Consider the following 27,623-nt stretch of genomic DNA (forward strand, 5'->3'; position numbering starts at 1 on the left):
TAATTGAATCCTGCTGAAAGGAAAGAACATAAAGCCACAGCAGCATCACTAAACTAAAATAAGCACTTGTACTTAAAGACTGACATTTCTGGTTACCTCAGCATTCCAGATAGGAAGATACAAGATAACAAAGCTTTTACTAATAAAGCTTATCTAGTTAATTTTATAAATGTTCAAACTTTAATTTTTCTTGTATATATATGTGTGTGTGTGTGTGTGTGTGTGCCCTATGAACAATGCACTTCTAGGTTTTTCTAAAGATTTGTTGGCTAGCTTGGATGCTTATATATTTTTTCTCCTAACCAAATTTCAGCATTTTTAGTTAGATGGTTGTTTATGCTTCTTTTTGTATGGTTACATATTTATTGGTTGGACCTATAATTTATTTCACTGCCCAGAGAGACTTTTACAACTGTAACTGGATATCAGCTTGGAAAACAAATAATTAGCATAAAGGGAGGGTATCAAGCACTAACCCTGGGTAACCAAAGCTTAAACAGTCCCATGGTTAAAATAACTCAAGCTTTAGAAAATAATTAATTTGGGTATAATTAAAGGTAATGATCAACACAAAGTTTTGAAATACTTTCAAATCAATATCAGGCCCTGGATTGTTTTCAAGTGCTGAAGATGGTCTATCAGTATTGGTAATTTTGTATTATTATTATGATGAATGCTACCAGAGTATTCTTCATCAGGTAAGTCCAGTAAGCCAAGGCTTACAAAGACAAAATCTTTTTCATAGAATATATTAAGGCTGTCATGCTAAAAAAAAAATCATAATATGAGAGAACTTATTTACTTAAAATAAATTATTATTCAACAAAGCTTGTTCCTGAATAAAAATAACTGACAGAAGTATGAGGCTTTCACACCTGGTAAAGTTAATAGTGTTACCACACTGAAAGATATGGTTATTGTTTGTTGGTGGATCTTTATCAGACTTACCATGTGTGTATGATTTACATCAGGAAGTCAACTGACGAAACATACAAAACAAGTCTGGAACTAACTGAATATGTTAAATGGTCATATTTCTAGAGAGAGAGAGATCTCTTAAAAAAGTCCTCATATCAGACAGCAATCTTCTTGACACACTGCCTCTACCCATTCTTCCCATATCTTGATGATCCATGGGACCCCAATAATCAAAATAAGTTTGATCCCTGGGACCAACCTTGTAACCATTTTATGCTTTTCATAGTTTTCATGCTATTACTTTTAAATGAGTAAGCATATGTTCACAAAATTTGGCAGATTATCAGAAAATATTACAAAGTTTTCATACACTAAATATCAGACTTTTTTTAAAACCAAGTCTTAAGGTTTGTTAAGCAATTTTTTCTCATGACTTTTTTATTTTTGCATGTTGTCTACCCAACATGCAAAATAATTTATTTTAAGATTAAAAATACTTTTATGCATCAGAAAAATTTTGAATTTCATATACAAAATTCTTATTATGTCCAGATAGTTTTATCAAATGCTTCTTAAGAAAAAACTTCATATTTTTTAGTATTTTTACTAATGAATCTCTATACATGTTCAGTTGATTTGATCAATCTCATAATCACCATGTAAAATTAAGAAACTAATATAAATTATGCCTTTTTTTGTACTGGAATGACTATACATTATAAAACAAAAACATAAATGTTTAGTCTGAATAGCTTATATCTCATGATTATACCTTTATATAGATTTATTATTTTTATTATATTGACCTTTCAGCCATCCCTGGCTAATAATACAGAAGTTACAATAATGTAATGCACATGCATCATGTTGTCATATCCAATAACATAAAACTGACCTTTAATTTTTATAAAGTGACCTATTTTGGCCATATTTTAGTGGAACAGTATATGGTTAAATACAATCACAATTTGGCTATTATAAACTGTATATATATATATATATATATATATAGATTATTACTATTTACAAACAAATTATTAAAATAAACTTTTCTGAAAACATAAATAAATAAATAATGCATAATATTAAAATCTGAATTATAATCTACAGTTTGGTACCAAACCTAAGGAGATAAATTCATAAAATAGTACTTCAATAAAATTTTTATCAAATAAAATGTGATATGACCTTTGACCTTACAGAAAGATAGAATACCTGGAAGACAATCTGAAGGATACTGAAGTGCTCAAAAGGAAAGCTCCTTAAACAGAAAGACTGGAACTTCTGCCAAGGAAGCTTGAAGATGCTCCAAAACAATAACCAAGGAATGATGAGTAAGCACCATGAATAATTTCCACTAAATCAGGAACACCCGTAAATCTATCTGACAATCAACAAAACAGACATAACTCTTGAAGAAAAAAGCCTGGGGTAAAGAATTTTCATATAGCAAACCCTATCTGGCCCAAGGATTCTCAAACACAAGATGAAAATGCTAAAGGTACAGATATACAATGCCTCTGAAAGGCATTTATAAAACAAGGGCAATCTGTCTTTCACTAAATTTGGAAGCCATTAATTTAAAATCTGTGATAAGAAAGTCTAAGGAAAAAACAGCCAAAACAAAGATGAGAAAACAAGACATTTCTGAAATGTAGCATCTGCATCCTGAAGTAAAACAGATAATTGTTTACAAGATGCATGAAACATTTTGAAATTTCTACCAGTAAAATTTAAGCAAAAAGAAGCTTACTACCAGTTGAAGAATGAGAAAAACAACATGGAAATGACTTCTAGAGAAGGCAGAAAAGCAAGAGTGGGGGAATGGAGGTAGAAAGCAATCAGACACTACAAGACTTTGTCCCTCATAACAGAAAATTAGCAAAGTCAGTGGGTCACATTCCTAGCTTACTGCAAAAAAAAAAAAAAAAATCAACTCTATAAAGGGAAAGTCATGAAACATATCCAACACAATGCCAGGTTCTAGGTCAAAAGCAACAAGCTCTTCTCAGACCCAAGTAAGGAAACAGACAACTTTGAAAACTATTATCAAATAGTATCAATCACCTTTCCATAGAACAACTAGTTAAAAAATATGATGGTGAACTTCTGGAAACCAAGAAAAGCTTGAAGACTACACTTACTAGATTGTGTTATAACCTCCAAAGTAGAAAGAGTAGGTTTTTCCTTCATATAAATGAAATTTGGAATTCATAAATAAATATGAAAAACAGAAAATTAACAAAAAATGAAGTTCAAAACTGAAATTGTTTTATAACCAGATGAAAAATGCTTTTGAAGCAACAAAAGTGCACAGAGAGAAAATGTGGCAACATGCACATATAAGACAGACCTCAAGTAGAGGTAGTAGAAAATAACTGGCACAAAAATTCTATAGGTTGTATAAGTACAAGACAGATCCCAAGTACAAATATTACTACACGACATATGATGACTGGCCCCGATTCTGTTAACAGAGATCTGGAATCCGTAATTACTCCTCTAATGTACACATGCAGAGAAACTGGTAAAAAAATTACAGATGGTGAATGACGGACAGTAAAAATAGTGAGAAGGAAGGAGATAAAGCCTATACTTTTTGACAAACAAAATTTTATAAAGTACAGATGTGGCATCATATTTAAAGTACAATATAAATGTAAATCCATGTAACTGTGTATTTCTTTCTAACAATGATATATCAGTCTTTAGATAAGTACTTTCATCAGACAAAAGAATTAGCTGTCACTGAGCAAACGTCTTACCTTCGTGGAATGTTAACTCGTCTTCTTCAGCACCTTCATAATCATACAGTGCTTTCACAGGTACTCCTGGTTCACCAGTGTCAACTAGGGTATCATTACTGTAGTCATCCCATTCATCATTCTCTTCATCAAATGGGTTTTGTTCTTGACCATTCCTGAAACATGTAATCTATATTATACCAAGCAACAAGTTTCTTCAAAATATTCACTCACCTACATTGTACTGTCACCCACAATCTGCTGATAAAACCTAACACATTCTATTGCTTCATTTTCAGTTTCAGTACAGCTAGCATCTTAAGAAGCTTAGATACAAAACTAAGAAAAGTTATAAATGATACACACACACATAAAAACTAAACTATTATACAAGTTAAGCCAAATATGAAGACCTTAACCTAGCATTAGTCTTCTGTAGATATATTCCACAGTCACTCTTCCAGGGTCATAGTGGATTTATTCATAAAAACTTAAATTTAAAAGGTTTACATAACGATAATAAACTATTATTTTGGAAACAAAACACACAAACACTCAAAAACCCTTCCTTCATTATTCAATAAATACACACTGAATGTTAAAACTTGTTCCTTTTTTACCTCCTAAACTAAGTGTAATAATTTAATACAAACTAGCTGAATACTGAAACCACTGGGAACAACAAACGTGTGCGTTTCCATTTGTTACTTCCAAGTTTTCAAAATTTTTAGGATCCACAAAGATCCCGGATAATTAACGCAGGGCTAAGCAACTTCAAACTCATGATAATAAAAGTTTTGGACATGAATAGAAAAGATCTGCATTGTTTGATTAAAAAAGAGCTCATGCAACCCCATCAAATGAACAGAGAAAAACTATTTATCAATACATCAAGAAAATTATACCTAATAAGTATAGCAAACTTCAGATTTCTTAAGACACTAAATACACCATAAATATCTTTATATCCTGTTGTTCAAAGATGTGATATTCCAACTGAAAACTTTTCCATATTTTAACAAACAGTTTTGGATTAGAAGAAAATACATAAAGCTTATTCACATGTTACCAGCTAACACCATTCTTTTTACTTCAATGGATGTCGTCAACACAAATTCAAACATTCCAGCTGTTAATCATCTGTCTGATGTAATCCAAGTCCTTAATGATCACTTAAATAATATAAATACTTTTGGTTCTGATAGTAAATACACTTCACAATTGCTAAGAACCATGTTCAATAACAATTACTTCACTTCTGGCAAAGTTAAAGATGGAGATACAGTGTTGCTATGGGTAACAGAATTATCCTTCTATTCACTATTCTACACATGCACTGTTTTAAAACATCATTTAAGAGTACTCCAATGAAAAAGATGATATTCATTGTGCATAGTACTGATGACATTTCAGGACCATAAACAAGACTAAATATGGCATTCATGGTCAGTCAATTCCTCTAAAAAGCTAAGTGCACAGTGAAACAGAAAATAACAAAAAAACAGGGTGTCTCAAAGTCAAAAACCAAGGAATAGCCCAAACTGAAATTTCTTGTTTTGATTCATCATCATCTTTCTCCAATAGGATTAGTACCTACCTAGTTCTAGCAGTGACCATAGTTTTATCATCATTTGATAGAACAAAACAGTCTTCATAATCTTTGACTACCTATTTTATAATTAAATTTATAGTGCTTTAGAATACAGGCTATAAGTATAAATAAAATTATTATGACTAGTACAGAAGTTAAGCATTCACAGTTTGTTAGGTGTAATGGGTGTGGTGAGTGGGTTTTATTTTGAGACTCAGAACTGACATGTACTTTTATGAAAGCTAGTAATGAAGATATCAATTTGTATGTAGTTGTAGACTGAAGAAGTTGGAGGCTATCCTATCCAAAATGCAAGCAACAGATAAAAGGAAGTAAGACTATAGGAAATCACAGCAGGATTTCAGAAGGACCTTAAACTTTTACATGCAAGTGATACATCAGTTAACAATGACATTAAAAATGTTAGAGAAAAGGTAATCAATTTAGTTATAATGAGTCTACTCTAAAGAACAAAAAATGTCAGCCCTTGTTTCTGCAGATGAGCAAGGATTGGAGGGAAGGAAAACAAAAGAGTCAGAAAGGTGTCAATGATAAAGAGGTTATAGTTAGAAATAAATTCCTTCACAATGCATGTGGACAGGATAATCTGGGACAGAGATGGAGGATATAATTGACGGGGCAGAGCTACGGTTTTTTGTTTCATGTAGAGGCTAATGATGTAGGGAAAAGTAGTTCAGAGGAGCTAATTCATAAGTACAAAGGGTTGATAATGGCATTTAAAGAAAAAGTTTTCACTTAATTCTGGCACAAATACTGCCTATAATTAACTGTGGAAATGAAGTTATAAGTAGGTCACTAGGCTTAGGTTAGTATGTATGGATGGGTATACAGAATGGTTAGATTTATGGAATCAGTTCAGTGAAAGAAAGGAGCTTTTGGAATGGATGATTTAAGTTTAAAAAGAGTAGTGGCTGGCTTGTTTGCTAAGGCTATTAACTCAGCTGTAAGGGAAATTCTAAACTAGAACTACACAGTAGTGAGGACCAAGAAAAAACTAACTGTAAAAAGAATAAGAGGTACAGAAAAGTTTAGCATAGGAGATGAGTATAGAAGTAGTTATAAGCTTAATTGTTACTATTGTAATGCTAGAAGTACAAGAAATTAATTAGATGATTTTAAAGCACTGGTAGGAATAGAGGATTTTGATGTAATGGGAATAACTGAAACATGGTCAAGCATAGTTGATTTTGATGAGTGGAGTTTCTTTAGAATACTGGGTTGCAGGCTATTTAATAGAGATACAGTATTAAAGAAGAGGGGAGTGTTTCTGTTTATAAAATGTGAGTAGCATATTAAAGACAAGAGCAAGGAGATTGAATCCATTTGGGCTTTTATAAGTGGATATAAAGAGAAAATGCTTTTAGTAGGAATTTAATACAAACCACCAAATGATATTGATGAAATTAATGAAAAACTTTACAATGAGATTAACCCTTAAACAGCAGGAATATTGTAGGTAGCAGCATCAATTGGTGAAGGCTACTGTTCAAGGGTTAAGATTTTAGCTGTTCACTCTTTCATAATGAGCTCAGTATAATTTAAATGAGTTTGTAAACACACTTCACACGTTAAGTATTTACACTATAACTTTTGATGTAGTATGTGCATATTCACAAAATTTGGTAGACTTTTAATAAAGATTACAAGTTTTTGTACACAAAAAAATCAGAGCATTCTAAGCTGCTGATTGGTTATTCACATCATATATTGAAGGAAGTGTATATAAGGAACCATTTCCAAAAGTGGAAGAAGGTGAACAGGGCCATTGTGTTTATTCAGTACATAAGCCACATCTCAGCAAAATAAAAAAATACGAAGTTCTTATTTTATATTGTAGCTTAACAGTATTGCTAATTTGAGTTCCTAATTTGTACAAAATTACAGACCAAGTATTTTGACATCACAAACATTAATTTTAACCATTATTGCATTAAACATATTATATAACTCAGTAAAATTTATATTTGGGTGTTCTTTCGATATTTACTTTTAAATTAAGAAATTAACTAATACAAATTTATCAGAGTTTGAATTATAATCTAATATGCGATTCCAAACTTACTGACAAATTCATGAAATAGTAGTTTAATAAAATTTAATTTTGAATACAAGTCAGCAAACGTGATGACATGGTCTTTGACTTGTGACCCATCATGAAAGGGATTAATAAGTTAGAATTGAGTCATTTTAATTTCAGGCATATAGACTGGATAATGCCAGAGTCAAACCATGAGGGAGAATGATTTTTGGAAACTGTTCAGGATTACTTTCTTCATCAAACAGTCAAAGAACCTACTATAAACAATGGTATTTTAGATTTATTGTTAACTTTAAATGTAGAAATGATTGGGAGATTAGAAATTAGAGAACATCTACGTACAAGTGATCATTGCTCTATTAGGTTTGATGTTTTGCTGATATTTTGGATTACAAATTTCAAAAAGGTAGTGTTTGAAGGGATGCAATAAGAATTACCTGTTGCAAACTGGGTAGCCAAGTTACTTGGAGACACTGATCAGATGTGGAAAATTTTTAAATATTCAGGGTAAATATTTCTTTATTGAAATAAAAGGGTAGCTACAAGTAAAAACCAGGTTGGCTTACTAAGAATGTAAGAAACAAAATTAAAGAAAAACTTAAATTTCAGAAATTTAACATGACTGGTATGACACAAGACTTAGAATATTATAGAATATGAAGAATAGTGGTGAAACATGAAATTAAGACATCAAAAAGAATGTACGAGAAAAGGTTGGCTGAAAATGTGAAAATGAACAGTGAGGATTTCTTTAAATATATTAATGGCAAACAAAATGTTAAAATGGGAGTAGGACCCTTGAGAGATGATAAAGTAAGGCTTGTATCTTATGAATATGAAATGACTGGATTATTAAATTTTGCCTTTTTATCAGTTTTTATGAAAGAAGATTTAAGCAGTATTCCACACCTTGAACAGTTGGATAAATGGAAACAAAATGACTACATTAATTCTGAAGAGGTTAAGAAAAATTGTGAAATTAAAAAAAATATAAGGCTCCTGGGGATTTGGAGGAGGTTAAAAATTGGATATGTGAGCCACTTGTTACTATTTTTTGTCAGTCCTTGAATATTTAGCAGATACAAGAGGATTGAAAGTTAGCTAATATAGCTTCTCTTTTCAAGGGAAATGATAAAAACTGTCCCATTCATTAACTACCCATTTGTCTTATATTACTTCTGAGAAATCTTTTAGAATGTCTGTTAAAAATTGCTTTGTAAAGTCATTTAACAAAGTTTAGAATTTCATTGGATAGTCAATGTGGTTTCAACAAGAAAAAACCTCAACCTTACAAATCTTCTTGCATTCTTTGAAAATGTTACTGCTTATGTAGATGAGAATAAGGGTGTAGATTTGGTGTACTTGAGTTTCCAGAAAGCAACTGACAAGGTACCACATAAAACATTTGTAAAAAGCATTGTTTCTGTAGGTGTGGGGATAACATGGCAAATTGGATAGAAGAGTGGCTGGATGGAATAAAACAGCAGGTTGTTATAAATGGAGTTCAGTCAAACTTGAGTAATGTCACAAGTGGGGTATCTCAGGGCTCAGCCTTAGGACCTTTGCTCTTTTTGATTTACATCAGTGACATATACGAAGGAATAGTCAATAAATTACTTAAATTTTAGATTATATTAAGGTACTGGAATACTGCTGGTTGTGAAGAGGATGCTTCTGACATAATCATAAAAGGAGATCATTTGGTGAGTTGGGCAAATAAATGACAGATAAATTTTAATTACAAAAAATGCAAAGCAGTGCATGTAAGTTATCATGATTTCAATTATAAGTATAATTTGGATGGGAGTAACCTTAAGAATGTCAAGGAAGAAAGGGATTTTGGTGTAGTAACTGATCAGTTTCTAAAGCCATCCAAGCTATGCGATATTGTTAGTGGTAGGAAAAATATGATTTAAAGTTGTATCTACAGACATATTGAATACAAATCTAAAGAGTTATAATTTCATTGTACAGGTCACTTGTTAGGTGACATTTGGTATATTGTGTTCAATCTTGGGCTCCTTACCTCAGAAAAGGCATTGAACTGTTGGAAAGGGTACAGAGCAGGGTTACTAGTATGGTGCCTGGGACTGAAGGGTTGTCATATGAGGAGAGGCTCTTCTTTTTTGAAGAAAAGTGACTGAAGTGTACAAGATTGTAAAGGGAACTGATAATGTTGATGCATCATAATATTTTTTCACATTTAATAGTGAAAATAGTAGGATTAGGGAATACAAGTATAAATTTTGACAGGGTAGGAGTCATTTTCAGCTAAGACAGTTTTATTTTTCTAACAGAGTGGTTGGCCTTTGGATGTTGTATAGGCAGCAAATTTAAGAAAATAGCTTGATAAGTATATGAATGACGAGGACTTGCTTTAAATGGTTTTTGTTTTTAATTTATTTTAGAGGGTGGAATTGCCAAGATGGACCAATACATCTCACTCTGTCCCCAATACATTGTTACATTAAAAACACGGTAAAAAAATATAAATTGAGTCAGCCTTAGCAGAACATGTGGCAGGCACATCATGTTGTAGACTAGAGTAATGTTAAATTTGATAAATTAGATAGAGTTGAAATTTGAATTAAACATTAGAGAAACAACAGAAACTAAAAGATACAAACAAAGATATTGTGCTAAACAGTTGTTTTAGGCTTAAATGAAATAAAATAGTGGACGTGTTTTATAAACAGAGTATTTTAAGTCTAGATGACACTAAAGAAATGCAAATTATTATGTAGTTATATAAGTATTGAAGAAACTTCAACTTTTACTTCTGAAGATGATTATGTAAGAATGCCAAGTCTTTTTAAGCCTAATCCCTGTTTTAAATATATTATGTATAATATAATTAGGCCAAGTAAAATAATACATATTTAGCATCCCCACACACTTCCTTTTTTTGCAGTTCTTCCCTCACATTTTCTTTGGCAGTTGTTTTTCCACTTTTGAATTGTTTACTGATCATGCAAAGAAGCCAAGAAGACCTCTTAATAAAATATGAGATGAACACAGATGACTAGCTTTGCCTCTTTTCTTTGTCATAAATGAGAAAAATAACTATCTTGAAAAAATAGGTGCAAACTTTCTTTCAAAGTCATTTAAAAAAAAAGATCTCTGTTCTAATTCTGAAAACTCTGGACACTTAAACATTTTTTTCAGACTCAGTCTTATTTTAGCATTTTACTCCTTTCATTTGTATACATATTACATAAGTGCCATTTTAAATTATTTAGGGTAATTTCTATTTAAGGTTATACTTTTGACACTAACTGCTTCACCAATCTCTGATGTTACTCTACTACAATCAACAGGAAATCTACAAAAGCTTAATAATGATATCTATTTTGAGCTGCTGTTGCTTTAATACCAAACTCTGCCAACAACCAATAAAACTACTATAATTATAAAGCAGTCCAAATGCAAATTATTTTTGGTCACACACTTGGTTGAAATTGTATAATCTCACTGCATTCAATGGGTTAGTTGTTTATGCATGTACTGTATAAATTTTGGAGCTACAATAACATCAATAATCAGAATATCATTTTTGAAATAAAAATAGTTCTATTCCAAAAGTTTTACCATACATAATTTTCAACTAAATATCCAATAAAATTATACATATATAACAAACAACATGTAAAGTTGAGTAACATTAAAACCATGGCAAGTGCCGTGTTTCTCCAAAAATAAGACAGGGCTTATATTAACTTTCACTCCAAAATATGACACTAGGGCTTATTTTCGGGGGATGTCTTATTTTGATATATTAAAAAAATGAAGTTACAAAGTACAACTATTAAACTAACCATTTAAAATAAACTATTATTAAACTATTAAACTAACTGATTAACACTTAAACAAACTAATTAACTAACTATTAAACTAATTAATAAATTAATTTTTTTTATTTCTTTCCTCTTCCTGCCACTCTTAACTAGGGTTTATTTTAAGGGTAGGGCTTATATTAAAACTATCCCCAAAAATCACACTAGGTCTTATTTTATGGGTAGGTCTCATTATCGGAGAAACACGGTAAGTTGGCAACCAGTAGTTGGTTCTCTTTATTTACTATGAAAATATTAGATGAGGAATGACGTTACTATTGGCAATGTAACTGTCATTCCTTCTGACATACATTATTTGCAGTTATTTACTCATAAACTAGTTTATTAGCTCATTAACAAAATCATGATTCAAGTTAATACTAGTACCAAAACAGGAAATAATAAGCTGCTGAGAAAACTCATCTGGTCTTTGGATTAAAAGAGAGCAGAGGTTATTTCTTCATACATCAAGATACATTTTTGCATGTTTTGACTTACATACACTTGAGTTTTCAATAACTGAATATTATTTAAAGTTTTTCTCAAATATCAAAGGCATTTCTTCACTTTCTGAAACATCAATTGAAAATAAAGATTCTAATGAGACAGTTTTGCAGCAAAAATTGTGATTCTTTGCATCCTCTTAAATTTTAAAAATTATCATAACTAACAATAATCATAATATTTATTATGAAAGCTCTTAAATTTTACAACTTTAAATACTTACACTGATAACAAAATACTAACATATTAAATAATTTGCAACACAAAAACTTGGTTAGTCATTAAGGTGTTTTGTACTTACGAACTAACTGCAGAATTTCGAATTGAAGCATCTTTGTTTGAATCCTTAGTTGATGCTTCTCTTCTGTGATTAATAGTTGTCAATATTATGCCTGATTCACCCACATTTCCTCTCTTCTCTTTTTTAGATATGTTCTGTATTTCAGGTGAATAATCCTGACAACAGCAAATAAAATAATGCTACTGTATTTTGCCTTGATGTATGTTTATGCTTTTATACACTAAATATAACAGACCACAAGTTAAGTAAAGATTCATGTACTAAAGGAATAAACATGCATTACTCTTTCATATAAACAAGACAAGATAGTAATATCTAACAAACACAATTAAAACTTACAACCACAGACTTTATGATCTTTCAAAAGAATGTGATGAGACAGGAAAAAACTTTGAAATTATATGTAAAAAATAAATAAACTGAAAAACTATTTGATTGCAATATTTTTTTATGCTATGTGAAGTGATTTTTCTTCACACAACTCTGTATTTAGCAATATTTTTGTCATACATTACATAAATAAATTGATCAACGGGTTACACATTTTTCTAAGTCTAAAATAAAAATGTTATAACTTATCACAGAATTATAGTTAATGAGTAATGCAGACAGTATCATTTCTTTTGATATTTCATATTTAAATTGTAAATTAAGATAATCTATTTCCTATATTACACAAAACACTGCTTCAAACTTCACACACAAGCAGCCTAAAGGCTTCAGTGTCACACTGGCAAAAATTTTAATAATGTAAAAACAAATCACTAAAACACTATATTATAAATGAGTCAATACCTAAAAACTACAACACATATTTAAATATTCTGGATCTTAAAAGTTGAAATGGTTAGTTAGAAATATTTGTCAGTATTCCTCTTGACAAAATGAAATGGAACTAAGCCTTGAGACATTCCAGACCTGATGATGTAGATTATTAATAGTGGTTTTGTATGTATCAGGTTTAGTTTTATAGTTTGTACTTCAAACTTATAGGAAGTCAGAGAAATGATGGAAAAGCATTTAAAATTTGAATTAACCAAATACAGTGTACATCTATTGAATCTAATTCATTTTATCTAATTTCATAAAACAAGTTTCAAAAGTAACCAAGGTTATTAAACTTTCAACATTGATTTTTATGGGAAAATTTTGAAATAAAACCCTTTCATCAAATGCTAATTTAAATAACAGATAAATTTAGGAACTGTTCACACAGTAACACTATTACCAATGTAGTTATAGTGCTCACTAAATACTGGGCTCACCAGTTTATATTTCACATGTATTAAAAATGGACAAGAAAACAAATATGAATAAGAGTTGGTTCCTGATGCTCTACCAAGTTGATAAAAATTTGATGCATAAGTTAACAGACCTTCAGTGGCTCAGCATGTAGAGATGGTTTAACCCTTTCATTACAGGGTCAGTTTAAATGGCCAAGCTTGTAATCTGATATTGACCAGTTCCAGTTTCATTACTGTAACTTTTAATATGTTTGGTATATCTTCCCAAAGTTTCATAAACTTTCTGTAAATATTACAGTTTTCTTGTACAGATTTAATTACTTATTTTTTACACAAAATTTGTCTGTGAATATCTGGAGTCTGAGTCTTTACTGTGCAATATGATCTTCATTTGCGTAATTTCTAAAATCTTGCAAACAAATATCAAATGTTCATTCTTCTAAGCAAAGCTTTATATCTTATCTACCTTGCCTTCATATGCATTCGATCACTTTATCTAACATCATACTTTCCACAAACAAATATAAATTACTCTTCTTTCTAGAATTACTGCATATTGTAACAGAAAAGTACAGTTTGTTTATCCTAGAAAGTTTACAGTTCAAAAAGTACACATTTATTTTATCACTACATTGCTCTTTGAACTGCACCTAACTAGCAATCCTACCACACAAGTTATAAATCACTTGGTGAATGTGTAGCTTGTGCATACCTGGTGAAAAAAATTATCTTATCCAATCTAACATTATCTCACACCTAATGAATTTCTAAGGTTTATATTTTAGTTACTTTTACGATAATAAAGAAAACACATAAAAAGCAATATAGCACTTACTAAGGTCTTGTTTTTTTGCTCTTGACTATCAATGAAACTTAAGCCAACTTTTTTTTTTAATAATAATGATACTTCCTCACCACATTTTTATGCAATAAAATAATTCATCTAAGAACACATAACAATAACACACAAAGTAAACAATGTCCTTTAGGTATTATATTTTCCTTGGCATTTTTAAATTATGAGAAAAAAGTTGAAAACTGGAGGCAAAATAGACAATTCCTTGTAACAAAATAATATAGCACATTATATAATAGATTAAACTTTGATTTGTAACTCATTATAATGAATATAGTAGAATAAATGATACAGAACTATTGGCAGTTTGTGAAAGAGATGATGTGACAAGTGGAAATGGCAAAAGGGTCTGATTTTATAGTTTAAGAATCTAATAAAATAAAACTGAAGGCTATAAAGTTTACGGTTCACCTGAGTAATAACTGTATTATAATGAGTACTTGACACTAAATTCCATATTTCTGGGAAGGATGGTAAATAAATTAGAGGAGAGAAAAAATGTAACAGTTCTCTAATAAGAAAGATTAAAGACTTTAAAAAAAAGTTTCTTTCAAAATAAAGAACTTAAAACTTACTTAATATTAAAATTTGACTTAGTAGCAAAGTTTATTTGTATACAATGATATTATAGTGGTTTAATTAAATTTTGAATGTAATAACTGTTACATGTGTACTTTGATTTGACCTGCCTGTGGGGAGAGGGTTAAGTGGCAACTCTGACCTTAGGTGAAAACCTCAATCTTTGATGAATGAATTGCAACTGAGGCTCTTGTTTAAACTTCTCTGCGGCTACGACTGATTAGTATAACGAAAAAGTATATTTCTCTAATTTGAAATACTAAAATCTTGCATATTGTTTTGGCAGAAAATTAATCCACACAGAAAAACAAAAGTTAGTAAAAATTAATTTCAGTAAGTTTATATATTAGAATTATAGCTGTATTACATTTTGAGTTCAATGAACTTTTAATACAGCCATAACAATAACCAAATAGATGTTAATTGACTACCAGTAATAACATTTTTTGTGAAGAAAACCTAATAAATTCTACAAGTCACTACCAGATTTCAAAGATAAATAAACTCTTCTTTTAATTAGACTGACCAACTTTTCAGTTACAAGGAAGTTCCCAGTGCAGTTAATTTGCCAATACAAGTTTGTTACAAGAGAGAACAATCAAAATCAGAATTTTATAAACTAAATATACTTAAATTCTATAAGCCTTACATAATTATAATTACTTTTCTGTATGCAGGATCTTATTTTGATGTAAAAATTTTCAAAACATTTTTTATTCTTATTCTCTGCAGTTTTTGCATAACAAATAGACAAAAAGTTCTTAAGTTGGTTCCATTCTAGTTACCTTTGTTCCTTTGTCATTCTATACACAACATATTTTATACACATGGCAGTGACTGTAACACTGCACAATATGCAACAATGTCAATAGCCAGTATCCTTCAGTGGTAGACCAAATAATATCCCAAACTTAGCCTCACCTATGGTTGACACAGTAGTGGTAATCACCATAGGTAAATTAAATGTAATGTTTTCCATTAGGTAATAAACGTCAGATATAAAAAAAATTTATGTTCCAGATTGTGAGTGAATTGATTAGTCAGAATACACATCATAAATCCAGTGAAAGATCAACATCTAGCATCCACAAGCAAGTACATACCATTTTTTTTTTTTATAAATAAAGGTTGTTTTAATTGGGTATTACACAATGTATCCAATCTGTTTATTTCTTTGTTCAAACTCAGTTAATTCTAGCAAAATCAAATATTTTGTGATACATCATGCCAATTCTCCATTACAGCAGACTTACCCAAAACTCTTTGAGAAATCATTTTCACCTGAAAATGTCAGAACTAAATCATTTGCTACAGTTACTGAACTTCAAACTATTTATTGTTACCCACGAAATTCTTTATGATGCTTAACTTCATTAGAAATAATTCAACTGTTTACTGTTTATCAAAAGATCCCTTCCAGTGCTTAATATGCTTTTCATTGTTATCCACACCTCATGGTGTGTAACTGTTATCCAGTAGATTTCTCCTGGTGTGCAACTTCTTTATGTAACTTATATGATATTTACTGTTATCCAGTAGATTCATCCTGGTGTTTAACTTCTTTATGTAACTAACATGCTGTTTACTGTTACCTAATAGACTTATATAATTAATCTTTTCTGGTAATACCATATGCAGCATACTTTGCTTATCTTTTCGTTAACTAATTTGTTTTTAGTTATCTCAATAATTATTTTTATCAAAATTAATGTTGTTCTTGTCTGTTTTCAACAACTATCTATCTAATTAACTCCTACCTGCTCTATCTTTGTGCACTTTAATAGTAACAGAAATTTAATTGGCTCATACTGATGCTTGACCTGTATAAGTAAACAAACAATCTATTTCACTCGATTTCTAAGCAAGTAATCTAAACTCTTAGTACCTTGCAACACATCACATATCAATTTACTGTTTAATTAGTAGCATATACTGAGGACTAACTTCAATGTAAAACTAAATTACTTTCACTAGTTTCCCATCGTGTTATTTGAGCAACTCATACTTATGCAAATTGCACTGGAAAATAATCTCAGTTACTAGATGTATCTAATTAGCTTCTATTAAAACATAAAAACTGTACAAAAAAAAGTGTTCTATAAAAAAAAATGATGACTAAATCACTACAACAGGAAAAGGAAAGCTTAGAATACAGGACGAGATAGCCAACACCAGGTGCATGGAAATCTGTTGACAAAGACAAATAATAAAATTATCATTACTGGAAAATCTTCTCTCAGTTTCTGTTGGTTCACAAGCATAATGTCACCTTCAGGCATTGCACCTTTCCTGGTTTTTCCTGTTATATCACGAAATTCCTCAGAATATTCCTATAAGCCACAACAAAAAAAGAGAAACCCATTCAAACCCCTTAATTTTTCTAATTAAGTTGAAAAGGGCAAAGTCTACACCTGAAAGTCTTTAATCTTTGCAAAGGCTAACAATAAGAAAAATCACTTTTATGATATGCTTGAACTTTCTCAATTTAAATGGAATTAAAATAACTGTGTTGATGCTTTCTGCTAAAGAAATACTTTGTGTAAAACCATGACATATAACAAAGTATTAGTAAAGAACTCTGTACTACCCTCATAACTGAAAATATTAATATTGTTGTTAATGAACTGAGGTTTACGTTTTATCAATATTATCCTCTAAAATTTCACAGTATAATAACAGCACACCTGAGCAGATAATTAATGAAATATGGTGTTTAGTGCATTTTCACCAAAGTGAAAATATATAAATGGAAGCTTTTAAGGTGAATTTTAATGATAATTTCTAATATTACCTCAGGAAATAACAGATACCTAAACTCCTTCCAGTACAAGGGAATAATCCTACACATTAAGTATTAAGTATCATGCAATCTCATTCCCAAATGTAGTAAGTATGTGTGTACATATGCACTAGACATCTTTAATATACTCAAGCTTCAAACATTACATCTTTAAGTAAAATCTAATGGACTTTCAGTAAATAATGAGTTAGTACTGTTGCACAAATTAAACTATTTGATGCAACAAAACAGAGAACAATTACTAATACAAGAGCAAAGTAATATCAGCCAGTAATAATAACAAAAAATGAGATTATATCAATCACCTTAGATACAAGAATTACACAGGGAGTAAAATTCAATACTCTGAGCAAAACAAATCTGTGCATGACCAAACAAAAGAATAATGATTAGCACAAGTAAAGAATATGGTCAAATAAATCACATTCAGATAGTTGAATATCTGATTCCAACTATAAATGATGCAAATAGTTCCATTATGTAATGGGTGATACTTATTGACTGAACTAATACAGTAACTTTAATAAAAAGCAAAATTACACAAACAGTTCAGAAAACCATACTATTACTATTATTTAGCATAATATATGCAAAATTCAGTCATTTTCCCTAATATTTCCAATCAGAAACTGTTAATTCCATGAAACTAATTATAGGGTTATTTTCAAATTATATTTTGAGAATTTTCCTGCTATGAATTGAAGGCAGTTTCTAAGTAACTCTTTAATATACTCATGAAACTGTATATAAGCTTACTGATTTATTGCTTAACCAAATTCATGACCCACAGCGGAATAAAACTATGTCAAACATCTTTTGGGCAAGCAACCACTTGTATACTCTTTGTAACCAAACCTATATATATTGTGAAGATATAAAATAATCAACTGTTTTTATTGATCTATCAGACAAATAACATGATTGTTCCAAGCTATGACCCAAAAAGGAAAATATACAATAATGCATCAGATGTTGGTTGAGTAAAATCAACTTTTCTTCCCTTTCTTACATAAAATGTCAGGTGAACAGAAAATTGACCTATTGTATATTTACTTATTAGAAAACACACAACTTGGAATTAACCTCAGTGATAATTATATGAAAGAAACTTCTGGGAAAAATTATTTATAGCAAAAACAAAACAAACTATGGTAACAATGCATATTTCAATAGCAGTTTTTAATTATCTAGCTCAACATTGAAGAAGCAAAAGCTATTTCTACAAGTAAATCACCCACCTCAAATTGTGGCCAATTCATAGCCATTCCTACCCCATGGTTGTTTGACCACCACTTGAGATCCTTTGTAGCATCAGCATTCTGTATTGTGTGTTTATATTCTTCATAGATCTGTGGCAGTCTTCAATACAGTGTACAAATTTACAAGAATATTTGCAATTCTTTAAAGTTGTTAGTCATAACGTGTAGTTTGTATTTTATAAGTTTTCATAATTGCAGTATCTATTTTAAAACAAAGCTTTAAGCATGTTTATCACAATTCAATAGCTAGAATTGCAAAAAATTGTAAATTTTTAGTTTACAAAAGCATAAACGGTATTTGTTATAAATTCACATATTTAAATAATATTACCAGCATAAAAATTTATTTGCACAAATCTTTTTTCTTTCACACAAATAAAGTGCACAAATTGCTACTCAATCAACTCAACAATCAGATATTACTCAGGCATTATTAATAGTGTAAAAAATTAAATAAATAGCATTGGTTAACTCCCAAGGATTATAATGACTGATAACTATATAATTAAAACTTGCACCAATAAAAACACTAACTGAAGTTTAACAAAATAGGACCTTTCATGGCCAACTTATGCAAGATAAACTTGAACTTTGTTAGCACTATGCATTTTCTTCAAATAAATAATTTTCAACACTTTAAAAATACTGGAAGAATGGTAAACTTTAATGAAACAATAATGTGTGTTTTAATACACACAATAGTTATTTACAAAAAAAGTTTTTTTTTAATCTGGAAAATAATGTTGCAATGTTAATGTAACTGTCTTAGATTACAAAAATGTTTCACAAGTTCCACTTTAATACTAGAATGATGTGTATTACAAAGAGTTGCTGATCTATCTACATAAGCATACTAGTATCCAGTTTAACTCTCTAAGTTACAATTTTATTGAATTAATATATTTTTATGTGATCATATAAAAGATAAAATATTCTGTCTTCAAAGGTTCAAAATAATAAGTGGAAAACGTGCTTTAAAAACAGTCTAATGAAAAAAAAACATTGTATCTCAACTTCTAAAAAATGATTACTTCAATTACTTTTAATATTAGAGTTAATGTTATTGCTTAATAGTTAAAACAATAAGCTACTTACTCAGGATCTTCTGAAATGTTCAAACAGGCATGAATGCCAAATAATATTTCCTTGAAAAAATCTAGCCTCTTTTGTTCAAACTCTTGACATTTGTCAAACACAAATGTCATATCTTCCATGTACTTAGCATTATAATCATTGATCTCTCGAAGAGCTTGGTCATAACGTTCCTTGGTGCGTTGAACATCATCCTTACATTTTGCCACCCTATCTTGCAGTTTTTTTACCTGGAGAAAATTAACTCCATAACTAATGTTAAGATACTGTTCATTTAAGGTTTGACTGAATCACAATATAATAGTAAAATTAATGCATTGAATTTGTTACCAAGATTGCAAATAATAGCTTACTAATTGTAAAAATGACACTAATTTAGAAAAACAAAATTCCCATACAAGATAGAAGCAACACAAACTACACAAGTGTTTAGTTTACAATGCTCTCTCATGGCAAAACTGCACAGTGTTTAGTTTAGTGTCCTTATGACAGAACAGTACAGATTTAGTATCTTTATCACCTGCTACATTGTGAAATTTCCAAAATTACATGACTTGAAACAACATTACAATTATTTCTTTTCATTTAATAATCTACATATCTTTCTGTTGATCATAAAATTCCATTTCATGCATTCAGTCAGTTTCAACTTAACAGGTTGTTTGTTTGTTTTTTTACAGTTAAGCACAAAGCTACACAATGCTCTGTTCAACATAGATACTGAAATCCAGTTTCTAGCACTATAAGTCCACAGATATACTGCTGTGCCACTGGGGGTAGCTTCAATTTAGTTGATACTCATTAACATATTTCCTTTCACATTTTGTTTTGCCAATTGCATTAATCACCACCTAAAGACACAAATCATAAAAAATGAAGCTTTACCTTACAAAATGGTGTCACCATTATTTTTATGACTCAAGTTAAACATTTTTGCCAACAATAGTGTTTGCTTGAAATCAATTTATATCTAATAAATATGGACTTATTTCAATAAATTATAAGTTCTTTTATTTGTTTGCATTGTCTAAATAAACTTAATAATATTCGATAAATAAAGATTAGACTTGCGGGAATATTTTACTGTCACCTACTGCAGGGGGTTCCAAATTTTCTCAGCACACGACTCCTTCAGAATATCCCACATCCTGACTGAGATCCCCCACCATCAAATAAATCTACATTATAATAAACACTTTAAATGCATTGTGTATTTGCTACAGCCTCTCCTCTCCACAGCCCTCTCCTGCAGCCCCTGGGTTTCTAAGGCTTCTAGTTTGTGAACTCCTGAACTACTGTACTCGTTAAACATAACTATTCTTACCTAACACTTATCACAAAAGAAAATTACTGTACATTTCAAACACACATAAACAAAAACATTTTCAGGCACAAAAATACCCTCTAAAAGATAAAAGAATTATTCAGAGACCTGTAATTTGTGTGCAAGTGTTCTAAACTTCCTGTTATATTTTGTTCACTCTTAGAGGATCCACAAGTAATTGTCATTCCATGAAACCATAAATTAATGATCAAACCAATTTAGTTAGTACCTAACTCTTGCTTATTGGTATTGTAAAAGCTGAGCTTCTTTAGTAATACTGTAAGACCATAAAAGGTAGCAATAAATGGCAATGGTAATAAAATCACTGGCTGAGAGAAAATTATGTGAGAAAAAACAACAAGACATGAATCATCATGCTATCAAAGAACAATAGTTTGTTACTAAGTATACAACTATATTTTATTATAGGAAGACTCTATGGAGTTGTGCAGAAATCAAAGTTGGAACTTTATTTTTTTTTTTTATGCAAATTGCATACTAAATAACAGTTATAAAATGAAAAAGTATCAATCTTAGAATATTCTTGAGTTAAACTTCTTTATATAAAGTTAGATTTACTATTTGTACTTTAACTTTGACATTTTATATGTAGATGTGCACTCACAACTGAAAGGTGGTAAAGCTAGTAACTAGTCATGAAAGAGTTAAATAACTGGATGTATGGATCTAACAAAATAGAACTAACAGAAATTTACATTTTATGATGTATTGTTAATAGAAATTGAATCTGTAGCTCTTCCATAACATATTTTAAGACTTACATGTGTAAGTATAGGATAAACTTTTAAAATCTTATTTGGAAGTTTATGACATTCCATAATAAAACAAAGGATGACAAGTAATTATATTGAACAAAGATTCATTTTAATGGTTTATTAAAGTAACAGAAAGTGAATATATGTGCCCAAGCATTACATGAAGTATAACAAGAGTAAAAAAATATAATCATGTTTCATAACATGTAACATTAAGAATAGTATCTTTAAATATTAGCTTGGCTACAAGAGTATGCAGCAGAATTTAACAGACTTACACACAGACTAATTTGTAATTTTAATTAAGTGATTGACAACATTAATAATGAAAAACAGAGTATGTAGGCTTAAGAATGAACCTAGTGGAACTCCTGCAAGTAGTGTGAAAAGCATGGATGTATTATTATTTATTCTGATATGGACTGTTCTCTTGGTGAGGGAGCTGAAAATCCAACTTGTAATGGAATTTGAAATGTTATAGTGAGTTAATATGTATCAAAGTCCATCTTAAAAGTTACTGTCATACATAAAGATACATATTTTAGCAATAAAAGCACCAAGTTTGGTTACATTCAACTTACCTGATCAGGTGACAAGGAAGAATCAGCACCAGCATTTCTTTCTTGATTCTGAGATGATTTTTCATTCTTACATGCAGTATGGTAATCAGATTTAGCTCTGTTTACTTTGGCCAGTAGTTTTGCCCATGGCTTTTGAGCCTAAAATAAAGCAAAATGTTGGTATAAATTATAAGTTATGGAAAAAACAAACACAAGTCCACAAATTTCATGAAGAAAAACTTGTCATAAAAGATTCAAACATGAAAAATTATTTGCAATATAACAGTCAGTTATATCACTGTTAAGTTACTTCTTAATTTTGAAGACTGATCAGCAATGGACAAAGGCAATTAATCAATTACATTCAACTAATTAATTATTCTCACAAGAGTTAGGTTTGTTTGAATGTTGCACAATAATACATGAGGACTATCTGTATTAGCTGTCCTTAATTTAGCAGTAAAAAAAGGTGGAAGGCAGCTAGTCATCTCAAGCCATTGCCAACTGTTGTGCTACTCTTTAACCAATGAATAGTGGGATTGACCATCCCATTATAATGCCCTTATGGCTGTGAGGGTGAGAATGTTTGGTGGAATTGAAATTCAAACCCATGTTCCTTAGACTGCAAGTCAAGCTCCCTAACCATCTGGCCATGCTGAACAGCTAAACAAAAAGCTTATAATGCTAAAAATTAGGTTCCAACACCTATGGTAACAAGGAAGCACACAGTCCATTTTGTAACTTGGTGTCTAACAAACATGGCGACAACATTTTTATTTCTTGAAGAGCTGGAATTATTGAAAATAGTAACAATCAGAAACTAATTTTGATTAGTTGATTTATTTTGTGAGTCACAACACTAACTGATTAATGTGAAAACCCTTGAATTAATCAAAATAATAATTAAAAATCAGAATGGCAAAATTTCAATAACTGGATAGCTGGAATAATCCTAAACAGTACTTAACCTTGTTCACCACATTAATCCTTTCACAATGGTCTCAGTATAATATAAAAATATTTATACTATAGCTTTTGATGCAGTACATTTAATTTCACAAAATTTTGTGGACTTTTAGTAAAAAATTTTTTGTACACAAAAAATCACATTTTTAATGAGGTATTTTTACTAAAGATTTATTTGTGAAAGTAGAGTGTTTTCTTATTAATCTGAGTGCAAAATGATTTTCATGTCATAATTAAAAACCTATTTTCCCTTCAAAAAATCTCAAATATTATTTATATAATCTTTAAAACCACCTAAATACATTTAAAATATTGTTTTAAGTAAGACTCTATATGTTGTCTGTTATTTTCTCTACCCTAACTACTTAGGTCCCATAAATTTGACTGTACTTGTAACTATCATAAAAAAGTAGGAAGTTTGTTTGTTTGGAATTTCTCGCAAAGCTACATGAGGGCTATCTGTGCCAGCCATCCCTAATTTAGCAGTGTAAGACTAGAGGAAAGGCAGCTAGTCATTACTACCCAATGCAACTCTTGGGCTACTCTTTTACCAACGAATAGTGGGATTGACCGTCACATTACATTGCCCCCATGACTTAAGGGGTGAGGATGTTTGATGTAATGGAAATTTGAGCCCACAATCCTTGAATTATGAGTTGAGTGCCCTAATCACCTGGCCAAGTCGGGCCAACATAGGAAGTAAATATAAATTATATCTTTTTTGTAATAGAATGACTACAGCTTATAACACAAAAATACAAATGTTTCAGTCTAAGTAGCTTAAATCTCATAACATTGTACATTTATATATATTTATCACTTTTATTATATTGACCTTTCAGTCCCATTTGGCTATTGTTACAGAAATTACACTGATGTGGCACCTGTGTACTCATGTCACCATACCGAATAAAACATACTTGACCTTTAGTCTTTACTAAATAACCTGTGTTGGCTGTACTTTAGTGAACTAGTGTTTGGTAAAATACAGTCACATTTAAATTATTATACATTATATATGTATAAAAATTATTACTATTTACAAATAAGTTCTTTAACTTATTTTTCTTAAAACATAAAACAGCAAATAAATAAGCATATCAAACAATCAAATCTTCTATTTATGACAACCTTTCTACTAATTTGCTGCTTGTTGTAGGTTGCTAAGCCTTTCCAAATTTCATACACGGAAGAAACAAATTTTTTAGGTTTTATATATACATTTGAAATAAACAAAATCATAAATAGTTATATTGATATCACTCAATTCCACTATAATTTATCAAATTTGTAACTAAGCTGTTATTTTGTCTAAATATGTAATTTTGAGCAGGCTACAGACACAATCTATCTGCTTGAAATATTGGTTCAAATGAAATAGAGGGCTTTCAAACACTTTAAAATGGCTGTAAAAAGTAACTACAGGGACATTCTGAACTTTTGATTGATTATTCACTAGTCATATATTGAAGTAGGTGCATATAAGGGACTGCAGAGCTGGGCCACTAAGTTTGATTCAGTATATAAGCAATCAATATCTCAGCATACAGGAAAGATATGAGGTTCTTATTTTACATTCTAGCTTATCAATATTGGTAACTTGAGTTTCCAATTTATATGAAACTAAAGACTTAGTACTGTAACATCATAAACAATTAAATGAGTCAGTGCTGCATTCAACATACCACAACTTACAAAAATCATTAAATAATATATAATATTAAAATTTGAAATATAACTTACAATTTGTTACCAAACTTACTGATATAAATTTGTAAAATTGTAGTTCAATAAAATCTTAAATGAAAGTCATTAAATGTGATTACATGGCCTTCGACATGTGAACCACTGTGATAAGGTTAATTGGTTTAAGTACAATTATACTTTAATTAATGTTACACTAATTAATATAATCAATTCTCACAGGGATTCATGCTAATTACCTAACCCTAGTCACAATGTCTTGACTGCCAGGGTTTCTTCTTTGCCCATCTAAGCATCAGTCTGACTTTTTCCCCCCCTTGCATCAGTCATTTATACCCCACTTAAATGCCTTTGGCAATAACTGTCTTATGATAATCTCCACCTATGTCAATGTGTCCTCTATCGTGGTACTTTACTTAATAGAAAGGAAAAGCATCAGCAAAGGTAAGTATTACTGAAAATACATGTTTAGTTTAGGAAAATGTTAACTTCCAAAAGATACTAAAAAACAGCTACAATCCCACATTCAAAAGGTGCATGGGCTGCTGAGGACATTATCCATGCAAAAAAAACATCTGCACAGATCACAGGGGTACCAAGATAAGAGTGGTACCCAAGCAGGAGAATCACATTACATCCAAAACAGGTATGCTCTTCACTTTAAACTTAGTTCCTGTATAAAAGATGGACCTGTATATGAGTAATCCTCACTATGAGCTAGTCTTAACCAGACAACCGAGATTCCACTACTTGAGGTTGAATTTAAGGGGTCTTGATTTCTATATCCCATGTTGGAAGTTAGGGAAATTGGGCTACAATGTTATATATATCTATAACTGAATCCCAACCTGCAGCAATAAAGCAATGCATTTTAAACCACTACAATCATGACGAGAAAGTAAGCAACACTGAAGTGGACAAAGCTTCTACTCTGTCTGAAGAAGCTAGAAAGGCAACACCAAAGGCTTAGAATGATGCAGTCATGTATGCTTCATTCAACGAAAGGAACAGAATTCACCCTGTCTGGAATTATGGACATTCATTTCCACTTCCTAACCTAGTGGGAAAAGAGCTTTCCACTTGCCCCTGAAAGTAAGGGGGGGGATGTGGAACAACTGTGCTGAGCTAAAGACCCAGAATGGTACCACTTCATGTTTGGAATTATGAGGAAATAGTGGATCTCTTTCTATGAATAATATACTGTACTGATATTAATCAAAAAGAAGAATCACACATACAACAGTCATACAGCCAAGTTTCAATTCTGATCAAGTATTATGAGTAGAATGACACTGCTCCTACAGACATTTGGGGAAAAAATCATGGAACCTGGGCAGGAGAACCCCTAACTCTGCCCTCCCCTCCAAAAGTTGAGGAATTCACTCAAATACTCTAAAGGAAAATCCTCTGTCCACCACCTTGGTGACTGGAAACAGGGTGTGATAAAAACTCCAGAGCTCAACTAGTAGAATCTGGAGGGTAATGTACACTGAGGAGTCCTGAAGAACAATGCTACAGGTGAACCAAGTAACTTAAATTTTTAAACGCAAACTGACCAAACTTATTCAATCTAATGATCAGAAGAAATGGATAAGATACTCTTTAGTTTTACTCATGATAGATGACAGCATAGTAAGATAATACCACCTGGTGAGCTCCTAGGTGGTCTCATGGAACACCTCATTTCTACAAAGCCTGTTGCAGCCAGTAGTAATTATACTGAAATGGTGGTTGCCAGTGCAGAACTGGTTTGATAAAAGTCCACCTGTCCAGGTAACACTTGCCACAGAGTGGGATTCTGTGAAAACAAGGTAAGGGATCCTACAAGGTTGGTATATATACCCCATCCCTGAAGCAAGGCATTTGTGAAGAGAATGGAACTCTGGAAGATGTGGCAGTAGAGGAACCCAAGTTGTACTAGCATCTCAACTTAACCCTTCTGAGGTAAAAGAATAATCCTGACTAAGAAAATTAGGGAAACCAAAAAATACATGTGTACAGTCCTGGATCACTTAAAAAAAAAAAAAAACAATAGAAGGATTGCTAGTCCTCTTGTTCCAAAGGCACAAGGAATTTGAGTAATTCCCACATTCCCAAAAGAAAAAGAACTATCTATGTAGTGGGAGATCTCCATAGGTTAGTAGGAGTGTGGCATCCTATTCTACAGCAGGATGGGAAACAGTTAAGCCTGACTGAGAAGTGAGATGAAAAATACCCAGACAAATGACATACTGAATTGTAGGAAGAATAGATGTTACAGTCCTGGAACAGAAGCCTGCTTTGTTTGTTTCTAAAAGTAAAAGCAGGATGTGATGGTCTAACAATTGATGAGATGCTGTTAGCATTAACAAGTCATCCATGAAATAGGTTATTCACAGTATGATGGAATGAATGGGAAAACTTGTATGATACAGCAGAACCCATGTGAGACAGAAGGGAAAAACACAGAACTACAGAACCTGAGCCTTTTGTACCACAGATGCCAACAGCAGTTAGACTCTACTGCTAAGGCA

At 31.0% G+C, this 27,623-nt stretch overlaps 1 protein-coding gene across 7 annotated transcripts in view; it reads right to left on the bottom strand.

Annotated features, from left to right (window-relative positions):
- The window catches only part of LOC143233977 (protein kinase C and casein kinase substrate in neurons protein 1-like), a 43,305-nt gene that overhangs the window by 5,661 nt on the left and 10,021 nt on the right, over window positions 1–27,623 (bottom strand). For 4 of the 7 annotated variants that reach the window (XM_076470930.1, XM_076470932.1, XM_076470931.1 and 1 more), the window contains exons 4-9: window positions 22,462–22,599; window positions 19,784–20,010; window positions 18,668–18,788; window positions 16,852–16,959; window positions 11,951–12,105; window positions 3,684–3,838 (exon numbers count right to left, since the gene is read on the bottom strand). In XM_076470930.1, coding sequence (XP_076327045.1) covers window positions 3,684–3,838; window positions 11,951–12,105; window positions 16,852–16,959; window positions 18,668–18,788; window positions 19,784–20,010; window positions 22,462–22,599 — 904 coding nt within the window. The remainder of the gene's footprint in view (window positions 1–3,683; window positions 3,839–11,950; window positions 12,106–16,851; window positions 16,960–18,667; window positions 18,789–19,783; window positions 20,011–22,461; window positions 22,600–27,623) is intronic. The other 3 variants (XM_076470934.1, XM_076470935.1, XM_076470933.1) reach the window with 1 other exon arrangement.

The sequence above is a fragment of the Tachypleus tridentatus genome, chromosome 12 (assembly GCF_004210375.1).
Source record: "Tachypleus tridentatus isolate NWPU-2018 chromosome 12, ASM421037v1, whole genome shotgun sequence".
NCBI lineage: Eukaryota > Metazoa > Arthropoda > Merostomata > Xiphosura > Limulidae > Tachypleus > Tachypleus tridentatus.